Raw genomic sequence first — 22,544 nt, forward strand, 5'->3', positions numbered from 1 at the left:
GAGAGAGATGGAGAAGAGATGCACACAGATCTATATATATATATATATATATATTGGATTAAAACGGAGCTACGATTGGGTGCGACGCGACCAGAATGAATACCGATACTAACTACTACTAATTTCAAAAACTGTCCCTCGTGATTGTCCCTCCGACTTTCTTTTTTAGGCTTTGACTCCGGCTAATGTGCTTGGCGAAAAGCATTAGATCAAAAATAAAAAAGCAAGACCTTTTAATCACTTGTTAATTTAATGTTTATTTTTATACTGGACCTTTCATCCAAGGTTTTGAATCGATATGAGTTCTCATAAGGTTGAGTAGATGTTAGTGGCCAAAAACAAAAGTGTGAATTGATATTAATGCTAGGCAACGAAAATATCTCTAAAGAGTTAAAAATTAAAACATATAGCTCGATGGTGGTAATGCGGTATACTCTACCTTTTAGGATTACAAGTGAATATCTAGAATATTTATAACAATTTCAATATTTATAATTTTTTTTAAATACAACTATTGATACTTTATTTCTAGCATGTTTTGGTATTAATCTCTAATTAACAACAAACTTACATCTAGTTAAGACGAGGCAGCTGCCCCTACTAACACTAATTTGATCACTTAGTTATAATAGTGGAAAATTTCACTTACCCCATCTAAAAAATTCTCATTTGCCCCCCTCTTCTACTGCTCTTGCATCACTTAATTTTTTAAAAAATTTTATCTTCACCTCATTGCCAGAACTTTTTCTCACTCATTCAATTAAGGTAGTTAATATTATTTGTATTGCTAATTTTGTGGGAGATAGAGATATCAATGTGAAAAATTAAAAGGAATGTCAGTTCATATTATGTAAATATGAGAATATAATAAAATATTATTGAATATATTTTCAACTTCTCAAATAAAATATTAAACTTTATTTTCTAATAAAATAGAAAATTTTTTTCAATTGTTTATATTAAAAATATTTATTTTAAAAGTGTACAGCTCTTTTCATCAATAGAGTACCCGAGTAAATTATCCAAAAAAAAAAGTACTAGAGTATGATGTTAGATAGTTACTACTTATTCTATCATTTTTAATATAAATTTTTTAAAAAATTAATCTTTTATTCTTTCAACTTTTAACTCACTTATAACTTAGCCCCTCAACTATAACTCGATGCGATTCAGTTCCTTAACTATAGCTCGCTGTAACTTAGTCCCTCAACTTTTGATTTACCTATAATCGGTGCTTTTTTTTAATTTTTTTAAAATTTTTTTATCAAATAAGAGGGATAAAAAATGCTCATATATTATTTTAAAATATCATCTTCTTATTCATTAATGTGAGATATAAGCAAACATGAAAAAAAATTAATAAATATTAAGGGACTAATTTGCAAGTGATTCAAAAGTTAAGAGATTGAGTCATAGGCGAGTTATAATTAAGGATTGAGTCACAACGAGTCATAATTGAGGGACTGAGTTACAAGTGACTTAAAAGTTAGAGGACTAAAAGATTAATTTTTCCTAAATTTTTTCTTATATTAAGATAATTTTATTTTGTAAGTTATTATAATTTTATAGTTGTTTTCTTGTTTCTTATGCGTTTAATTTTAATGAAATTATTCCTCATTAATTTAATAAATATTTATAATTATATTTCAAAATATTAATATTGATTTGATATAAGTTTTGCTCCCGCCAACAAAATTTCCTAGGTCCGTTGCCGTCTCTAATACTTTATTTTGTTGTTCCAAATCTCATAAGTTTCATATGTTTGCAGCTTAAGTCTTTATCATTATTGATAGAGTTAAATTTGCTAATATGCATGTAACTCTGCTTCATTTTATTGTCCGTTAATAGAGTTATGATGAGTTGAATATTATATAAGTAAAATGACTACTAATCTTTTTATTTATATAAATAAAGTAACTATTAATCTTTCTATTTATTTGCCCTAACTATGTGTTTTCTTTTTTTGGAAGCTTACCAATTGTGCATTTAATGATTTTGATTTAATGTCATGCTTTTTTTGTTTTGGTCTTATATATGCTAATATTTTACATAACTCATTATAATTTTAACAAGTTAAAACAAGAAATAATAGAGTTACTGCACAAGTTAGTAACTAGTAAGTCCTTATAATCACATTTAAAAATATAGAAACTAACATTGCATATATGTAAAACTCAAGAGACTTAAAACAATATAAAAATATAGAAATTAATATCAAAGACATTAAAATTATAGATATCGACAGTCATATTTTCTCTATATTTTTTCACAAAACTCTCAAACTTCTATTTTTTATGATATTTAAATTTTAAGACTCCATGCTAAAAAAATTAATTTTTCGTACGTCATTCATATGTATATTTATTGATAAATTTTGTTTTTTATTCAAACATATAATTATTTTTAACTTCTAATAAGAAGCACCATATTTTATAATTATTGAAGTGGATAAGTATTATTGGCAAAAAGAAAGAAAGAGAGAAAGAAAGAAATGGATAAGTATTGTTGATTTAAGCGATAAAGGCGTGATGTAGCTTAGTATCATAATTTGCAATGGCATCAATCACCCCTTGAAATTAAACTTTTGTCTCTCTGAATTTTTCTTCTTCGTAAACAAAATTGTAATGGATGAGTATGAGTGTAATTATATCTCTCCAAAACAAAACCAAAAAAAAATAAAGAAAAAGAAATGACAAAAGTATGATGAAACTGGTATATTAGGGGCTCAAATCTCTACACAACACACACACACACAGTCAAAGATGAACAGCATATTAAGAGTTATCATCTTCATTTTAATTTATAAGATAATTTTAAATAAAATTATGCATGCTAACAAAGATTATCAAATATATCTTATAACCTTATTTAAAAAAATTATATAAATTTTTAAAATACCTTTCATTTAACATAACATTATTTATTCATGACACATTAAATAAATAGAAATAAAAGCAGCAATGGGAGAAGGATAACATTTGAACGAGTATACTTAATAAAATATTATTTTTATTAAAACAATTTATATTTTAAGACACTGATTGACATCCAAATATGTCTTATAATCTAAAATGAAAGATTGCATCTCAATATAAAAGGTGTTTTTAACTAAATTAAGTATGTTAATAAAAAAATTGTTATTTAGTTAAAAATTTATTAAATCACAATAATTTTTAAATTTTACTTTTAATAATGTCAATTGATATCATGGTGATTATGGATAGAGCACACATCTCTTCTCAATTTTCAAGACAAGGAAAAAATATATAATTACTCAAAAATATCATAACATTCCCTTATAATTAAGGGTAATAAATAAACTTTTAAAAAATATTTATATATATATATAAGAAACGGAGGAGTATTTATTAAGAAATAAGCTCTTAAAATGTGTGTGAAGAATATTATTTAAAAATATAATTATTTAAATGATATTTAAATTTCTAGTGAGATTAGTTTTCAATTCTTGGCTGTTTGGCCGTAGAAATACCTTGAAAAATAAAAAAAATAATCAACGTGGCATCCTCCACCCGGGGAAAAGCAAAAACGAGTGACAACGTGCTTTGCACTCTGCGGCTTGATACGGCAATGAGGAACTTTTAAGGGCATGACACGTGGGAACACGTAAGGCGTCAGATCTAATGTCAAATGGGGACGTTGACGTCTCTTTTGTGTCGGCGAATTATTGGACGTGGCAGGGCAGGAATGTCAATTCGACAAGGCCTCGGATCACACCTATGGTCCTACTGCACAGTGAAACATTTGGATTGCGGGCCCCACTCTTTCTCCAATTCAGAGCTGGGATTTCCCATTCTTTCCCATTTTAAAGTGAAACGTCTTAAGTAATTGTTCAAAAGTGGGAAGCTTAATTCAAATTTCGCATTATCTACATGCTTGCATTAAATATTTGCTTACTTATAGATACTTTCCAAGCATTTTATATTGCATTTTAATCCTAGAGCTTGTTTTGATTTTAAATGCAGTACTATTCTTTATCTCTTATATTTATTCTTTTTTTTTAACTATCTTTATAGTATATTCTTGCATGATATATAAGTTACATTGATAATATTTCAACTTATTCTATGTTATTCCTGTATGAGTCATTTTTTACAATAAAAAATTGATGATCATTTTATAACCATAAGTCACTCTGCAAGAAAAAGTAGATTATTAATTATTATTTTTCAAATATTATCTTTTTATAATTTTTTATGAGTAAGGAAAGATATTGCATTTACAAGTGATGTATATTCTAAAAGATGATGCATTCTAAGTAAAGTGTAAAATTTATTTATTTTTTTGGTAAAGAATTTGTTTATGTATTTTAAAACAACATCAATTCATCTCTTCTTAATTTCCAAGAAGTAGCTACAGGTGCCTAACTATATGTAAAACATGAAAGGAGTAAATGATTACATGAAAGGATATTTTAGGAGAGATAACACACATTTTATAAAAAAAACACTAATTTAATTAATTTTTTGATCATGTTAATTAATTAATTAGCTCCTATATTTAGAACGAAAAAAGATATATATATATATATATTTATTCCAAAACATGCTATGATATAATGTGTTTCAACTTCCTACTTACCTTCACCCACAAACATATACATATATCAATCATTGTAAATGTTAAATTTTTAAATTGACATAATAATAAGTAATAATCCTAACAACGACGACAATTGAGTATAATAACCAACTGTTTTGATGACCTCCTTAACTTGTTTTTTATAATGAATTTTTCAAAATGTTTTGACTTAACTTGTTTTAATGCGTAGTTAAGTCATTTATTCTATTAATATTTGAAAACACTAGAGTTCATTTGAAAGTCCTAGCTATCGGAGGGAGGATAAATAAAACATGACACACAGTAAACAGATAATTAGGAAATATTTAAATTTAAACCGGATATGTAACAACCTCATTAGACTATCGTTTGGCTATATTTCCACAAAGAAATGGAATGGTAACGGAATGTCGGTAATGCTCCATTATTGTGGGTCACATTCTGTTGACGACGTTGTTATGTTATTATTATTTATCAGACAAAACAAAGCATCGCCCATTAATATTGCAACATTCAGCGGCCCTCGAAATTGACTAAATTCTTTCCCATCTATTTTGCGCAGTTGATTCGTAATTTAGACCACTTATTCTCATAGAATTTTAATCGTTTATTTATTTGTCTATTATATTGGAAGAAATAGGACGAACACGGTCACTTCATAAACATGATGAAAATGGGGCCAAAAAAAAAAAAAACCACAATTAGTACACATGAATGATTCAAATGGAAGGAGGCCACTTTACTTTTTTTTGTGATTGTGAGCCCAAATGTTCATGTTGTTAATACCGTAAAATCTTGTTTGGTATGCTGGAATTGTGTTTTGAAAATTAGAAATGAAAATGAAATTAAAAAAGAAGTTAGTTTGGGGTGACAAAAATCAATTCCAGATGAAAAGCAAGCAATTGGTGGAATGGAATGAATTCATAAAAAATACTCATTTTAAATTCCATCATCCTTTTTTCTTTTTTTCCCTTCCTCTCTCTCTCTCTCTCTCTCCCCCTACTCAATTTTCCATCAACTTCTCAACCCCTAGCAACCAGTCAGCGACCTTGAACTCTGTCAATAGTGACCTCTAGCTTTGAGACAGTGACCACAAGCGACCTCCAGTGGTAGCAAGCTCCATTAATGGGAAATCGACGACAACTCGTCCTCTTCCAACAACAGCAACCTTCGATTTTTTATGGCTAAAACTCAAAGGCGACTTAAACCCAACCTTCGGTTGCTGAGCTGAAACTAAGACTCAAAGCAAAAGAGAGGTCGAGAGAGGGATTGCTTCGATCTGGGTTAAATTGGATCTTCATCTCCCTCACGATCTTTCTCTCCTCTCAATCTTTGCCCTTTGTTTCTTGATTGTTATAGAGCGAAGGTGCTAAATTTGGATCTCCCTCTCGAACTTTGTCTTGAATTTCTTGAATATGGATTTATTGTTTAAATGCTAGTTTTGTTCATTGTTGACGATTGAATCTAGATTCTTAATTGTTGATTGTTCTTTGGTGGTGGTTCTTTCAGTAGCAATGTGGAGAAAGGTGGCTATATTGGTCTAAGGTGTTTTAACTAAGGGTATTTTGGTATTTTAATATTATGAAATATATTTTTGATAAAAATTATACAAGGATTCTATGAATATACCAAACATATTTTTAAACCATATCTCCATCTTCATTTCCATCTTCACATCCATTTTCATTTTTCATCAAAATCATTTTCATCACACACGAAACGAGGCATAAATTTTACTTTTGCCCGTGCTTTCCAATAAGATAAAAAAAATAGTAGTAGTAAATTTTACTTTTGGTTTGTGTGAAAAATTTTTTGGGACATCAGGTAAAATTATTTGAAGGTCTAATGTATTTGTAATTTATTTATCTTGTAATTTTCTAGTTTTGTAATCAAGAAATTATAACACTTTACTCTTAATGGATAACATAACTGATCCATTTAATATATTTTATAATATAATTGATTTTAAATAGAATTTAACTAATTTTAATTTTAAAAATTTTTTTGACAATAGAAATCATACATGTATACTTAATAATATTCAATAAGCAATACAATATATTATGGAGAAGGATTTTGAAATAAAAAAAATCTAACCAAGTAGGAGTAAGTTAGAATATGTACATAGCAAGTTCCATAACAGACGAGTTAAAAATGATTTGGAAGTGAAGATTAGATATTAGATTATATCATAAGTAACAAAGTTTAGGTATCTAACATTGATTATACAAAATGATGGTGAAACTGATGAAAATGTCACCCATAGAATATAAGTTTGATAGTTAAAACAGAGAAGGGCGTCAAGAGTTATTAGCAAACAAAAATACCAAATAAACTAAGAGAAGTTTTAGTAAATTATTATAAGACCACAAATGCTATGCAATAATAAATATTCCATGATAAAGGGACAATATGAACAACAAGTTGGTGTAACTAAAATTGAGAATGTTGAGAGTTGAGAAAAAAGATAAAAAGGTGGTATCTATTGAAAAAAAATGAAATAAAATTATTTAGGATGATTTAAACATATATAGTAAAAGTGCCAATAAAAGTTGGCTAGATGGTTATAAGTTGGGTGAACACAATGATAATATAATATAATACACATAATTGACCATACTTAGTTGAATAAAGCTAATTTTATAATTCTTCCTTATTGTCACACTAATAATAAATCTTACCCTATCCTCAGCATAGGCCACTTGACCTTCCTCTTTAATGTTTCGATAAAAAGGGTTTGATCTTTCAACCACCTCCATGGTTATTTGGCACGCCCTTATTTTTTGGATGGAATTGGAATATCATTAAACAAATATGTACAAGAGGAGGAGATAAAAAAAAAAGAAATCAAACAGCATGATCAATGATGTCCATCAGATCACATGTTCTAATACTGGCATCAATTAAGTTACACACATAAATTACAAGACCATGGGGAGATTCATTTTCATTCACAAAGATTCTTTTATTCCTATTGGTCCATAACTTCCAGCAGAGTGTGCCAAATCTAAGTCTCTAGTGCGTACTCGTAAGTTGTGGGTTTAAGTTTTTAAGCATCCACTCCTTAAAAGGCATAGTAAAGAATGATGACATTATGGTTTCAAGAAAGACCAATCTCCAACAAGCACAAGCAGCATGGCATTAGCAAATTATGTGGTCAATATCTTCAGTGTTAGCATTATAGCTTGAGCAGGTTGCATCATCAGTCATCCCACAATATTGTCTCTCTAAATTTATGAGGTGACAGTTCTTCATCACAAGCCAGAGGAAAGTTTGAATTCATTGCAATCTGGCCATTTCCATACCCATTTCTAGTAGAACTCAATGTGTTCCAATTAAACTCCTGTATGGCTGCAAAAGCAGAAGCGATTGATTACTCACCATTTGGGGTGAGATTTTAATGGCAAGAGTCTCGAGTTGTACAGCTTGCCGAGGGAGTAGTAGCATCTTGTTTAAGGCATATATTTGAGGAAGGAGACCTTAAAGGATTGACCATTTTCAGCTTCCAGAACCATCGATGTAGTTGCACACAGGCCTTTGAAGGTCAGCCTTAGGAATGTCAGCATATGTAAGAAATTTAAGAGGACCCACATCACCAATCCAGCTATCTTTGCACTATTACCTAGATGCCAACTCGAGTTGAGTTCTGTGTCTGGCCAAACTTTGGCAATCCCTCGTCGAAAGTGAGAAGCTAATTGGTGCGGAAGATATGCTTATGGTATTGTACTTGGCTGAAGAATTTGAACCCAAAGCTTGTTCGGCCGTGTGAGTGAGTTGAAACCAGCTTTGGAGAGGAAAGCATGGTTTTGTGTTCTATGAGTTTTATTCCGTAGGCACCATTGCTAGAGGTTGGCACATTATAGTCTATTGACTAAATTGACTTTTTAAGAATGAATGTTGGTATGCCAGATGAAGTTCCTTATGATTTTTTCTATTATCTTAGAGCAAGAAACTAGTAGCATAGTTGTTTGCATTGCAAAATAAGGGATTGCACTGAGTGTGGCTTTGGCAAAAGTTATGTGACTTGCAAGAGAAAAGAAGGTAGTTTTCCAACTAGTGAGCTTCTGCTGTTTTATCTCTATGAGATACCCATATGTGTTTTTAGTTACTCTATTATGGAGTAGGGGAACCCCTAAGTAACAACCTAGGTAGTTTGTAGATTTGAATTTTAGCATATTGTAAATTTAATTCTTCTCCCTTCCGGAGAAAATTTCTTGAGAAGTAGATTCTTGTTTTCCTTTGGCTGACTACCTGACCGAATGCTCTACAAAACTTGTCTATGACTTCCTGCATTAGAAGGATTTGTTTTGTAGAGACTTCTGTAAAGAGGATGAGATCATCTGTGAAGAAGAGGTGCGATAAAGGTGGTCCTTTTCTACCTATTTTGATGGTGTCTTAGTTGCCTTGTTGGACTTCCTTATGGATAACTTGAGACAGTCTTTCCATATAAAGCACAAAGATATAAGGTGATAGGGGGTCACCTTGTCGAACTCCTCAAGATGGGTAAAAGCATTGGGAAGGGGAACCATTCCAGAGTACCTGCATAGTTGGGGTAGTGATGAAATACATTACAGCTTGGATGAATTTGATAAGGAAACCAACATTGCTGAGTGTGTTTTGAATGAAACTTTAGTTAAGCTTGTCAAAGGCTTTCTCGAAGTCTACTCTAACAGCATACCATTTCTTTTTGTATTGTTTGCTCTTCATAGAGTGGATTACTTCTCGTGTGATAATGATGTTGCCTGTGATGTTTCGCCCTTTGATGAAGCTTGACTGGTAAAGGAGGATGAGGCTTGGCATAAGTAATTTGAGACGGTTGGCCAAGACTTCAATGACAACTTTATAGGCTACGGAGCATAAGCTTATGGGTTAAAATTCTCTTATGGTTGTTAGGTTAGGAACCTTAGGAATTAGAGAAATGAGCGTATTATTTAGTCCAGGATTTAGGAGCTCTTCTTTGAAAACATTGTGTACCACTTTAAATAAAGTTTAACCTACAGTATCCCACTAGCTTTGGTAAAATAGGGCATGAAATCCATCAGGGCCAGGGGCTTTCAAGGGATTCATATCAAACAGAGCAGTACTAACCTTATTAAGTGACACATCTACGTTCAAGATGTTAAGAAAAGCATCAGATAAAGTAAGAAACACACCTCATGATGCATAGGGTTCCACTAATTGCTAAGTCTTAGTATAGAGATGAGTAAAGAAATTGCATGCCATGATGTTGAGTGATGAGTCATCAGATATCCACACTCTTGTATCATCTTTAAGTGTGGTTATCTTGTTTCTTACTTTATGTAGCTTAGCTTTCATGTAATAGTAGTTGGTATTTCGATCTCCAAATTAATCCAATTGCTTCGAGATTTTTGGAGCCATAGTAGTTCTTACTAAAAGCAGGTAGTCTCAAATTCCTTGCTTAGATCTTATTTAGGTAGTGGAGTGAGAGGAGAGGTCGATCTTCAATTGCTTTATCAATCCCCAAGAGTCTAGCTTTGAGATGTCTCTTTTTTTGGCTAATATTGTTGAACACTTACTGGTTCCATGTTTAGGCTGCAGTACAGAAGGACATTATGTTTTCCATAAGTGTGAGGGAAGGGTTCCATAAGTCTTTGACCAACTAGCTGAACTATGGGTGGGTTAGCCAAGCTGCAAGGAACTTAAAAGGCTTTGGTTGTTGAGTTCCTGAGGAATAGAGCCCAAGAGTAATCTTTAAGGGCCTTTGATCGGATTGCAGTTTAGGTAGATGTTGAACATGGCTATTTGGAAATGAAGTAGCCCAGGTGTTGTTGAAGAGCATTCTATCCAGCCCAGCAAAAGATAGCCCACGACTCCAAGTGAAACTTGGTTCGGAGAAGTTGTCATCTATAAGGCCCAAATTATCCACAAAGTTTTTGAAAAGTGGATAACCTTGGTGTCAATAGTTCAAACTGCCTTGATGCTTATTAGAGAAGAGAGTGGCATTGAAATCACTAGCTAGGGCCTAAGGTTCACAGCTTGAATGTGCAATAGAAGTCATATATTCCCATATTGTTTGCGGATAGATGAATCCAAACTAGCATAGATTGCCATGAAGAAGAACCATAAATCCTCTTTCAAGAGGTGAATTTGTGCATGGATGAACTGCCGGTGGTTTTGAAGGATTTTGACTTCAATTTGGTTGGACTAGAGGAGCCAAATTCCTCCTGAAAATCCAGAGGCCTTAATACGATGAGAGTTTGGAAGATTAATCTTCCTTATTACCTTATCAGCTATAGTACTTGAAATTCGCGACTCAACAAGGACGACAAATTGAATTTTCTGCTCTCGAATAAAGGATTTTAGCACAGAATGAAATTTATTCTGCGCTGCACCTTGGCAATTCTAAATCAGAGCAACCATAAGGAAATATCTATGATAATTAGCACTCCATGTTAGAGTGTTCTTGATTGTCATCATCGTCTATCATGTCTTCGTAGGGACAATCTCTTCATAAGAGAATTCACCATCTAAAGCCTGTTATTGAATGGAGGACAAAGTCGGCAAGATTGGGGTGATTATTCTTGTCGTTGGGTTTGCTGGATCCGATTGTGAGACTTGATCGGATCTTAATCCCAGGTTTGGGTGATGTTCAATCAAGGGTTTTGGGCTGAAGAGAGGTTTTGTCATCTTGTTGGGCTGACTTGGTGGGCATCTTAGAGGTTAGGTCTTTTTGGGGAGCTTTGGGGTGAGGTAGGCTCAATGCATTGTGACAAGTTTATCAAAAAAAAAAAAAAAGCGGGGTCCAGCTTTGGCACGCCCTCATTGGAAGCGTAAAAGCCGACGCCTAATCCTGCTTGTACAAGAAGACAAAAGGTTGACGGTGAAGGATATCTAAATAAGAAGAGACTCCTAAAACACGAACCACAAACTCAGATTCTGAGACCAAAATATCCACAGCACACGGGCCACAGGTGTTCATTTAATCATTTCCTAGAAACTACCCAAAACTGAGCAGAAGGCAAGACACTTCCATTAATTCCAATATAATATCAATCTTCAGTTGGGGAAGTTTGAAGAACCAAATTCGATCTCGCCCTCCCGAATCTTCAAACGATGGCTGCTCTCACATCAGTTGCTCTTCAGTACTCTTCCTCGTCGTCTGTGCAACCCCAGATGCATTCCTCGCCATTGGTACCTTCTATAGAACCCACAAATGACCATAAATTGTGGGCGCGAGTGAGATCACAGAAATCCACTAGGCAAAGATTGTACCCACAGAATAATCCGAAAGGGTTAAGAATCCGAAGTGCAGCCACGAAACAAGCGAAATCACCAGGTACGTGTTTAGAGTTTACTGAAATCCGAATGTTTTAGGGCCTTGAAGATGTCATGCATGAACCTTAATCCGCTCATTTCCCTCACTTTTCGGAGGTTTTAGCCGAGGAAGAGTGGAAGAAAAAGCGAGAAGTTCTGCTGCAGAAAAGAGTAAATCTCCATCCCTGTTATTCTCAAATATATTACTCCCTAAAGCACACAGACACGAAGTTTCATTCTTTTACAGTAGTTGCTTCCGTGCCTTTAAGTTTAAATGGAGTAAAACATTCTCATATCAAAGCGAGGAGATACTTCAAGAGTGTTTTTCCTTGGCATCTATAATTCCCCGCCTTTGTTTTCCAATGGCACAATAAGCTGGTTAAAGCAGATAGCTATACTTTGACAATCTACTACAACCATGAGATTAAATATTCAAAGGTGTTATAACCATAAAAAGACTCAAATATGTATGCTATTGCAGGTAAGAAGTATGGATGCCAAGGAAGCCCTGCGCCTTCAGAAAGAAAATAACTTCGTGATCCTTGACGTTAGACCAGAAGCTGAGTTCAAAGAGGTTAGTGAAAGGGGTGTTCCCGATGTCTACACCGGCAAGAATAAAGAACTTTTCAAGCTGAATAGTAATTTAGTCGTACTCTCCGCTTATAGCTTCATTAAATTTGCATCATTTGTCTGTCTCTTTGATGTTTCTATTCTAATTTGTATGGTTATTAGCGCAGGCCCATCCTCCCGGGGCTATCAATGTACAAATATACAGACTTATAAAGGAGTGGACAGCTTGGGACATAGCCAGGCGTGCTGCATTTGCATTTTTCGGTATCTTTGCAGGGACAGAAGAGAACCCCGAGTTCATACAGAGTAAGATACCGTTTCCTTACTAACCCACTTCTAAGAAACCGCGTTCTGAAATGAGTTGGATGAAACTATTGTATGATTATGCTAACAGGTGTGGAAGCAAAAATAGATAAGAATGCCAAGATTATTGTAGCCTGCTCAACAGGGGGCACCATGAAACCATCCCAAAATCTACCAGAAGGTCAACAATCAAGGTATTAAACCTTACTGTGTTTGTTCATACTGTCTCTTTCTACTGCTACCCTAGATTTCAATTCCTGCTCCAAGAATTCCCCAATTATGACTTATGCCAGAGTTGATTGGTGATAGTTTTGTTTTCAAGTTTGGTGCAAGTAAGATATAATAACTGAAACAGGCCATTAAGCTGCAAGAGTGCTCAATCATAAGCCCTTTTAACTTCTAGTGATCGTGAGATGGCTAAATTTGATATTTCCTACAGATCATTGATAGCAGCCTACTTGCTAGTCCTCAACGGTTATACCAATGTCTTCCATCTAGAAGGTGGTCTTTACACATGGATAAAAGAGGGACTGCCAGTTGTTTCAGAGGAATGAAGCTACTGCCAGGAATGTGATTGAAGCAGAGCTTAGTTTTGAACCCCAAGAGGATGCAGATAAATTTATTCATGAGAAGTACTGGTGATGTTATATCTTATTATTGAATATAAGCTAGGGAGTAATTTGAGAATGCATGGACCGATAACAAGAATACATTGAGATTGCATCCCGAGCCTATGCTGGAAAGGGGTCATTTTTTCCAAATACATAAGCATGCCTGCACTAAAAAATTTGAGTTTCATTTCACATTGTATTTCTGTCAATCCCATTGAGGAGTTCAATGTTAAAAACAAAGAAAAATGGCACAAGAAAAAAGGAAAATGGTTGCTTCATTCTTCTCACATTTGCTTTAGCCAATCCTTTAAAGATGCTCTTGCCATAGCAAGAGCTCCATCATAAGTCGATTTCCTCCAATAAAACCACTCATGTGCACAAAAATACAACCTGGGATTCCAGTAACATCAGAAAGCTTGTCATTTTCCAAACCTCTCCAAGGATGAGGTAAAGGTTTTCTGCTGTCAAATCGATATGGTGAAACTGCCACTGCCCGCAATCGCCAGTTCGCACTCCTGTCATCCTACATGCAGCAATTATCCACTCAATAAACATTTGATCCAGTAAATAATGTTTTGATAGGAAAATCAAGAATCAATTATTAAGATCATGCTGGGCAAACAACACATACAAGTCATCCTGGTTATTACAATCCAGAAAGAAACTAGATACGATGATTTGCAAAATCAGAAACGACATTGCAAGATAACTAATTACTGCTTGACAGGTTGATGAAGAATTGACAGAAAATACACATAATTTCCAGCATTGAGTGAGTATCTTATTTCCTCTCAAAGATTCAATGGCATATCCAAAAAAGCTTACCTACCGGGTAAAGAACATATTTGATGGAAGGACTGATATTCATTTCCTTCTCAAGCTCATGTATATGAAGTTTCCACTGCAGAACAAGCAAGGAAAGGCAGTTGTTAAGAGAGAAGAAGATGATGGAGTAGGAGGAGGCTAATTCATTTCACACAAACGGGGCAAGGGGGCAGAGTACGGCCTATACCCTAAACCTAGATGCATGGCACAAGAGGTTAGGCCTTAAACCATCAATAACTATTTAGAATTCAGCAACATAAAAAGACAACAACATAACAACATAAAGGCGATGATATAGAAAATAGAGAAGAAAGTAGAAGAGATAGAAGGAAGAATTGAGAAAGAGAGAGAAACAGAATAGATAGAGATAACTAGAGAGAGTAGAGAGACAAATTCTAATTAATAGACTTCCATTATGTCGATAGGCTATTTACAAATGAGAAGGCGCCCTAATATTTATAGGAATGCTGAGTAAAATCATTAAAAGACAGCTAAATGACCTAACTACCTTCAATAATCGATAACCATCTAAATGACATATGCTTTTATTATTTTCATATCAGACAATGAAGCCCCAAACAAAGCAATAACATGTAACGATACTCCCCCCACCAAAACAAAAAAAAAAAAAAATCCTTGTCCACAAGGGTGGAAGTAACAGCAAGTGCATCGACATTGAATTGAGGGAATTGTTGCTTGATAGCTGAAAGGTCTTCGTAAGTGGCATCTTCAAGTTGAGAGAACTTCCAGCGAATCTTGAGTCCCATGTAAATTATGGTGCTTAACAATCTTTCGGCCTAAAATTTCCTCTGGCTCTAACATAAATTGGCCTTGATCATCAACTATTGGCGAGGTGGGATTAAGAGAAACAACTGGACTAGCAAACTTTTTCAGCAAAGAAACATGGAACACTGGATGAGCTTGAGTGTTAGGAGGTAAATCCAACTCATATGCAACAGCCACAATGCGTTTCACCACTTTGATGGGCCAAAATAACAGGCAGCCAACTTATGCAAGGAAGAGTTATTCAACAAATTCTTTTGAAAGGGATGCAATTTAAGGAAAACCAAATCCCCCTAGCAAATTGACATTTGGATTTGTGTTTGTTAGCTTGTTGACGCACATAATTGTAAACATCTCTCTCCATTCCCTTCCAATAAAAGAAAGAAGCAAGTCTTTTGTAAGTTGGAGTCATACTTGAATGTCCTCCTATGCCATCGGCATGAAAAAATCTAAGCAAATCTTCTCTAAGTCCATGATCAACCCCTACAACAAGCTTACCCTTTCGTTTTCAGCAAATGATGTTCCCAAGTACATAGGCTAAACAAGGGATAATTTTCTAGACTCTTAATGAGTTGCTGCAAATGGTCATTAAGAAGCCAAGAATCCTACGCTCTCTCATATAATGGCAAAATGGGTATCGAAATAGCTAAACAATCCCCATCAAAGCACTTAGAGAGAGCGCGAGCTGCTGTATTGTCACAACCTTTGCGACAAACTATATCACAGTCTAAGCCCCATAGAATATGAAGCCACTTACATTGCTCTTGGCTTAAATCAAACTACTCTAAAAGATGTTTCAAAGGCAAATGGTCTACTTTGATGATGAATTTTCGCCCCCAAAGATAAGAGCGCCACTACTTGACAGCAAAAACGATGGCCAACAATTCACTTTCATAAACAGATAATTGTCTCTTGTATGCAGAAAGTGCCTTACCAGCAAAAGTTGAAGGACGGCCATTTTGAGATAATATCACTCCCAATCTGTGCCCCAAAGCATCAGTCTCAATCACAAAGGTCTCATTAAAATTTGCAGAGCAAGCACCGGAGGAGAGATTATGGCATTCTTGAGGGACTCAAAAGCAATTTGAGCTTGAAAATCAAACAAAACAATCATTCTTCTTTAACAACTTAGTTAAGGGGCTGCTAATAAAACCATAACTCTTGACAAAGCGTCAATAACACCCTGTGAGGCCAAGAAAACCCTACAATTCCTTAACTGAAGAGGGAACAAGCCAAGAGGCAATTGAGTACAACTTCTTTAGGCCTGCTTGAACCCTATTAACTATGATGAAATGGCCAAGAGAATCTATATGGCTTGCAACAAAAGTGCATTTAGAGGCCTTAGCAAAGAGTTTATGCTTTTGTAAGAGCAACAAAGTTGTCTCCAAATGCTCCAAGTGAGTTGTCCAATGTTTGTCGTAAACTGGTATATCGCCAAAGAAGACTTGAATAAACTTGCACTAGAAAGGTTTGTAAACTGAGTTCATTAGACTTTGAAATGTGGTGGGAGCATTAGTGGGGCCAAATGGCATTACCATAAATTCATACCACCCTTCATGAGTGTGAAAGGCTGTCTTAGCAATATCTGTCTCGCGTCCTAATTTGGTAATAGCCGACTCTCAAATCCAACTTAGAGAGAAATTAAGCCCCAGTCAATTCATCTAAAAGCTGCTCTATGACTGGGATCGGAAATTTGCTCTTAATTGTGGCATCATTCTATCTTTTATAGTCAACATCAAAGTGCCACATTCCATTCTTTTTCTAGACTAAAAAAATAGGAGCTGCAAAAGAACTATTGCTTTCTCGAATAAACCTATTGCTGAGCATTTGCTGGATTTGTTTCTCAATCTCAGTTTTCTAAATAAGGCCATAATGATAAGGCTTACAAGTGATGGGTTGATTGCCCTTGAGGAGCATAACGTGGTCAAATGAATGAGAAAGGGGAAAAGTTGAAGGTTCAACAAACACATCTTGAAAACAATCTAAGAGATCTTGCAACTGAGATTGTTCACTGTCAGAGAGAGTGGAGTTTGGTGGACATTAAGCCTATAGTTGATGGGAAGAATGAATTAAGTAGAGATAATTTGTTATCAACATATTACGATTCAAAATGTGTTCTTACAAATAGAGTTTGGTACGTTGTACCTAAGTCCCCTCAATTCAACAAGCTTGCCATCCTAATTAAATTCAAATAATTTCTCAGTCATATCCATAATGAAATGACCCAAGATCTTAAGCTATTAAGCCCCTAAAATTAAATCATATGATCTAATTTTCATAACCAAAAAGTCAAAAGAGAAGAAAGAATCATCCATTTGCCATTCCATATTCAAGCAACATTTGTAATTAAGAATTGTCGAGAATCAAGCATTGTAATTCAAGCCCCTTGTTGTTCCTGAACTAGCAATCGAAGTCTCTTGGCTAACCCAAAATCAACCACCTTGTGAGTACTCCCCATGTCTATTAAAATGATTACCTTCTGCCTTTTGACATGGCCAAATAACCTCAAGGTCAAAGTACCTTGCCTTTCTTCCATGGCGTTGATAGTGCTTGTGGGCTCATCGGGTTCCAATTCCTCTTGGGCATCTTCAAACATGTCAACTTCATCTTCAACAAGGAAAGAAAAGACCTAGGAATCTCGGCACCTATATGCACTATTGAACTTGTTGCCACATCAATAACAATCCCTTGCAATGCCTCTGATCCATCTCATGCTTTGAAACTTGCCTTGAGGGCCTAAAGGAAGCTGTGCTGTCTAGACTAGTGGATGGGTTTGGTTTGAGCTTATTTTGTAATGGACTCATAAAGAACGTGACCTTTGAAACCAAGTCATTTTTATAACCTGATTGGGAGGGAACTTGCAATCGCAATAAGAGAGTCTAGACGGACAATGAGGGAAACAATCTGTGAATTGTCATCACACTAGGAGCATGATCATGGCACGTACGAATTGCAGCCATCTGATAGCAAGCTTGTTTCATCATGTTTGCCAGAGAAGAGGGTTGGAGGCTCAAAAGGCTGTGCTGCACATCTGATCATAAGCCTCCAATATAGCAATTCATGGCTGCCTCTTCTAATAAATCAACCTCCATGAACAATTCATCAAATTTCTCTTCATATTCTTCCACTGAGTCATGCATTTGAAGCATTTTAATGGCAATCATTGGGTTATCATCCTTGATGTCCCTAAACTTGGCCTCTATCTCACAAAAATAGTCAACCCAAGACAGGTCAGAGAGTTGCCTCTGTTTAATGAAGGCAAGGTGCCATTGCAAAGCTCTCTTCTCCAAGTGAATACTTAAAAGCTGAATGCAATGTTCTACAAGTGTTTCATTGACAAAAGAATTGACAGCAACGGTAAGCCCAACCCTTGAAATTAGTGCCGTCGAATTTAGGATACTTAACCATGCTGTGTTTTATGGGAACAAAGTAAGATGATGGTGGTATGGGTAGGAATCCTCAAAAAGAGCCAAATTGTAGGGCTAGAGTGAAAATGGAGGGTGGAGGCGTTAAAGCTGAAGGGGTCACTAGTCTTGAGAATGGAAGGGGTGGCACAGTTTGTGGTGGGATGGCGATGGATTATGGTGGTGGGTAAGTCATAGGCCTAGGAAGAGAGGTAGATGGTGCGTGGGAAGGCTCAACAATTTCAAAGATAGGGGGACGAGTAGGTTGATTAGCCAACATGGAAAGTTGGCCAATATATCCGTTAGTTGGTCGGAGAACTAAGATAACCTTTGCTTAATCTCAGAGACGTTTCATGTGTTCTTTTGGACCAAGATTGATTGCATTTCCAGTCGATATGCCAAATCACTGAGGCGTTCAATGAAGGACCGTGTCTTTGGTAGAGCCATAGCTACAGAGATGGCTCTAATACCTAATGTTAAGAGAGAAGAAGAAGATAGAATAGAAGGAGGCTAATTCAAATCACAAGAATGAGCCAAGGGGGCAAGGTACAGTATATACCCTAAACCTAGACACGTGCCACAAGAGGTAAGGTCCTATGCTATCAATAACTACCTAGAATTCAACAACACATAAAAGACAATAACATAACAACATAAAGATGATAAAGCCCCTAATAAAGCAATAATATGTAACAGCAGTAGGATTAAAATGATCTCCACTTCCAGATAATGTTTAACCCCAATAAAGATAGATTTTACCTTCCGTTAGGATATACAGCACACACTTACAATTATTACAGGACTTGGTTTGCCATTAATTATTGGTCATGTGCACTTACAGGACAAGATTGGTGTAGCTTTATGATTTCTCCACTTGAATCAATAGTTTCTCTCACAGCAAGACAATCCATAACAATTGATCGCGCTGGTAACCATGACTTTTTATAATAATGCACATTCTGTAATACTGAGAACATTTAAAACAGTGGCAATCTGCACGTGTGAGTGTGGATGTGTAGAACAAAGAAACAAATATGGACTTTCTCAAAACAGTCTCACCTCCAAAAATTCACAGCCAGCCAGAGACATTGCTAGATGAAAAGCCTCATTTTCTCTCTATGACTGGTCGGTATCTGTCCAGTCCAAATTTAATTGTTTTATTCTGGATGACAAACTGGTATTAATCGCATATTTTGGAGATTGCTTTAGGTCATATTGATTCAAGCCATTATCCATAGCATCAATTGCCTGTCAAAGAATGGCATTGTGACCAAAAGAAGCATGCATAATATAAAATTATAACTGCTGTGCTAAGTGAAACAAAGATCGTGCTTGAGAAAATAGATCTAAGCATAAATCCCTTTTCACCAATTCAGAATTCTACTGAAACTGTAACTTACAAGAAAAAGACCTCTTTATCAATAACATGATCTAACAGAAATTGTTTAGAAAGCTTAAATATCTAGGAAAATTCAGATTTATGAATAACAAATCTAACGTTTCTATCTAAACTCGAATTTTCATAATCTAAGCATGGCATAAATCCACAATGAGATCAAATACATCAAGGCCAAAAAGCTTTGTCCCAAAAATTACAATTACCATGCCATGCCATGATAATACCTGGTCCACCAGGCTCCAACATGAATATCTATTAATGTAATCTTCATTAGAATGAGTAACCAAAAAGCTTGTCAGCCACGTACATTAATCTAACATGGTACAAATAATAAGAGGTGATAATTGTTTTGTTTTCCAAGGAAAAAAAACCGAAAACAAAACAAGAATATTCAGCATAGTTTCTTAAAGCAAAGGACGAATAATGCAAATAAGGTAAACAAGAAGTGTGATATTCGATCATGAAAAAGATAAATTCATTGTGCACAACCACTTTCCTCCATAAAGTTTCTGTATATAGCTTGATATAACTGATGCACATGAGAATGTCTTTCATCAAGCTCAAGCTCCTTTGCAATTATCTCTAACCCAAAATGCTACAGGAAAATTTGGTCTGTACATTAGCAAGGAGTCATTACTAGAAACACTGAAAGGAACAAAGGAAGAATCACATGAATGAACAATAAATACACGCGCACAGGAACTGTATCAAATCAAAAAAACGATTTGAAAAGCCAACAGCCTTGTAGGCTAGTGGCATTCCTTGGAAAAATCTGATTCAAGGTTCATTCTCAATGGACCTCAAAGCCCACCCTTCCCCACTGAGTCAACAGGTTTTAGGTTCCCCCTTGTAAGCCCTGAAAAAAGGATCTTGGGGGGAATGTAAATATATCAGATAAATCTCTTTCATAACACATCGATAATTTGTACATATTTCACAGAATGTTTGAAGAAGATCGCTAGATAGATGTCTAGCACTGCTTTGAAGAACAAAGGAAATGCAAATATACATCCCCAACCCCTGAGTTACCAAAGACGAAAAGTAGAGGACACCAGGAGAGTTCAAGGCACGTTTATTGATGAAAGTAGTCACTAAACGAGTTCATTGATACAAGAAACGTATGCAATATGCTGTGACCTGTGAGATGCTCAGTCCCTTGTAGACAAGGCCGGCGCTACTGAGTTTAGTGGTAAAGCCATGTCCGAGAACTTCCTTGAAACCCAGTTGATGATGATCGTAATGATGTCTACTTGGGTCGTACTCACCTCCAACATCAACCACTGCATCCAAAGAAACCAAAACCTATCACAGCCCCCGATGATTTTTTTTTTAATCACTAAACCAAATAAACCCAACAAATACATACTGAAAGAGCTAAGCTTATCAAGCAGATTTAATAAAACAATGCCAGCAAAACAATCACAGGCAAAACGGGGAAAACAAAAGTGGGTATTGACTGAAAAATCGGTACGAACCCGGGGCTCCCTGGTTCGAACAATCCGAGCACCAGCGAAGTGTTCGGTGAGACGAAGCATGAAGCAAGCAAGAGCTTCGTCGCAGTGAAAGCTTCCATTGTGAGTGCCCACCCGCTTGGTACTGCTGAGAGTAGAGAGAGCCGGAGCGAAGATGCCACAGAAGATCAGAGGCTTTGGGCCAATTAAGAAACGCTTATTGGAAAGTGGAAATTTGCTGGGCCGCTCCCGCGAGTTTAAGCATTTTTCAGGTTTCGCTCTGCTCTATATCTTTGCAACGGTCAATGGCGGCACTGCGGCTGTCTGAATGATGCTCCATTTCCCTCTTCAGATAGGAAGGGTTCTTCTTTAGTAGTACGATGATTTATTAAATATTTAAACGCTTTATTTAATTTTTAGAGGTTAATTTTTGTATAAAACTTAAAATAATTTTGAATAATGAGGTTATATATTATTTGTAGAATTTATATACTTATCATATGCTCCCTCTATCATTAAATCTATCATTAAATATAAGAAAAAATAATTGATCCACACAGTTTAGAAAAGCTGATTAAATATAATCATTACATTTTTTATTAAATATAATTATGTTTGAAATTAAAAAATTTATATTAAATAAGCCCTATAATTAATGAAACAATTTTTCTAATAAAAATAAATATTAACTTATAAGAGATCATTTGAAAAAATATGATAAATATGTTTTAAATTTTATAATTTTACGTACAAATAAAAACAAAAAGATACGTGATCGTTTATCCTACATTTGAAAATAAAGAGGGTAAATAAGAGAGATTAGTGGTGTGGTCTAGTGAACTTTAAATCAACTATATAACTTTAGAGGGATTAGTGTCAGAAAATAGAAGGAGTGTTATTGGTGAATAATAAATTCATAAAAAAATATAATAAAATTTTTTTAAAATATATAAATAATAATTTGATCCCTCAAAATATTAATTCTAGTCTTTAAGAACTTTTTTAGTCTTTAAGAACTTTTTTATCATAAATAAATTTATATAAATTATTAAATTAGTTGAAAATAAATGATTCATAAATTTATTTTAAATATTCATAACTTTTTTTTAAATATTCACAATAATACATCAGCAAAGCACAACTTCACATATTAAATTTTATTTTTTGTTATATTATTGCAAATAAAAGAAAGAAAGTTGTGAATATTAAACAAAATTTATGAATTATTTATTTTTAATAAAGGTAATTTGATAATTTATATAAATTTATTAATAATAAAAAAGTCTATAAGACTTCAAGGGAATTATATATTTAAAAAAATTATTATCATTTTTCCTAAATTTAT

The 22,544-nt window shown here is 34.6% G+C and overlaps 1 protein-coding gene and 1 pseudogene across 2 annotated transcripts; one reads left to right on the plus strand and one right to left on the minus strand.

Moving 5' to 3' along the window:
• The first annotated feature begins 11,480 nt into the window (after positions 1-11,480).
• LOC129302372 (rhodanese-like domain-containing protein 14, chloroplastic) lies at positions 11,481-13,413 on the plus strand. 2 transcript variants are annotated; one of them, XM_054941198.1, is made up of 6 exons: positions 11,481-11,875; positions 11,978-12,024; positions 12,335-12,491; positions 12,586-12,729; positions 12,818-12,920; positions 13,166-13,413. In XM_054941198.1, the coding sequence occupies exons 1-6, from the start codon at positions 11,653-11,655 to the stop codon at positions 13,278-13,280; spliced, it is 789 nt and encodes a 262-aa protein (XP_054797173.1). In that variant the 5' UTR covers positions 11,481-11,652; the 3' UTR covers positions 13,281-13,413. The 2 variants fall into 2 exon arrangements, with proteins under 2 accessions (XP_054797173.1, XP_054797174.1); XM_054941199.1 differs by having other exon boundaries at positions 11,485-11,875; positions 12,335-12,427; positions 12,591-12,729.
• A 31-nt stretch (positions 13,414-13,444) lies between these two features.
• Positions 13,445-21,397, minus strand: LOC129302373 (uncharacterized; annotated as a pseudogene).
• Positions 21,398-22,544: the final 1,147 nt, after the last annotated feature.

Source organism: Prosopis cineraria, unplaced genomic scaffold, assembly GCF_029017545.1.
Source record: "Prosopis cineraria cultivar Desert tree isolate PC_DT_omini unplaced genomic scaffold, ASM2901754v1 PC2, whole genome shotgun sequence".
NCBI lineage: Eukaryota > Viridiplantae > Streptophyta > Magnoliopsida > Fabales > Fabaceae > Prosopis > Prosopis cineraria.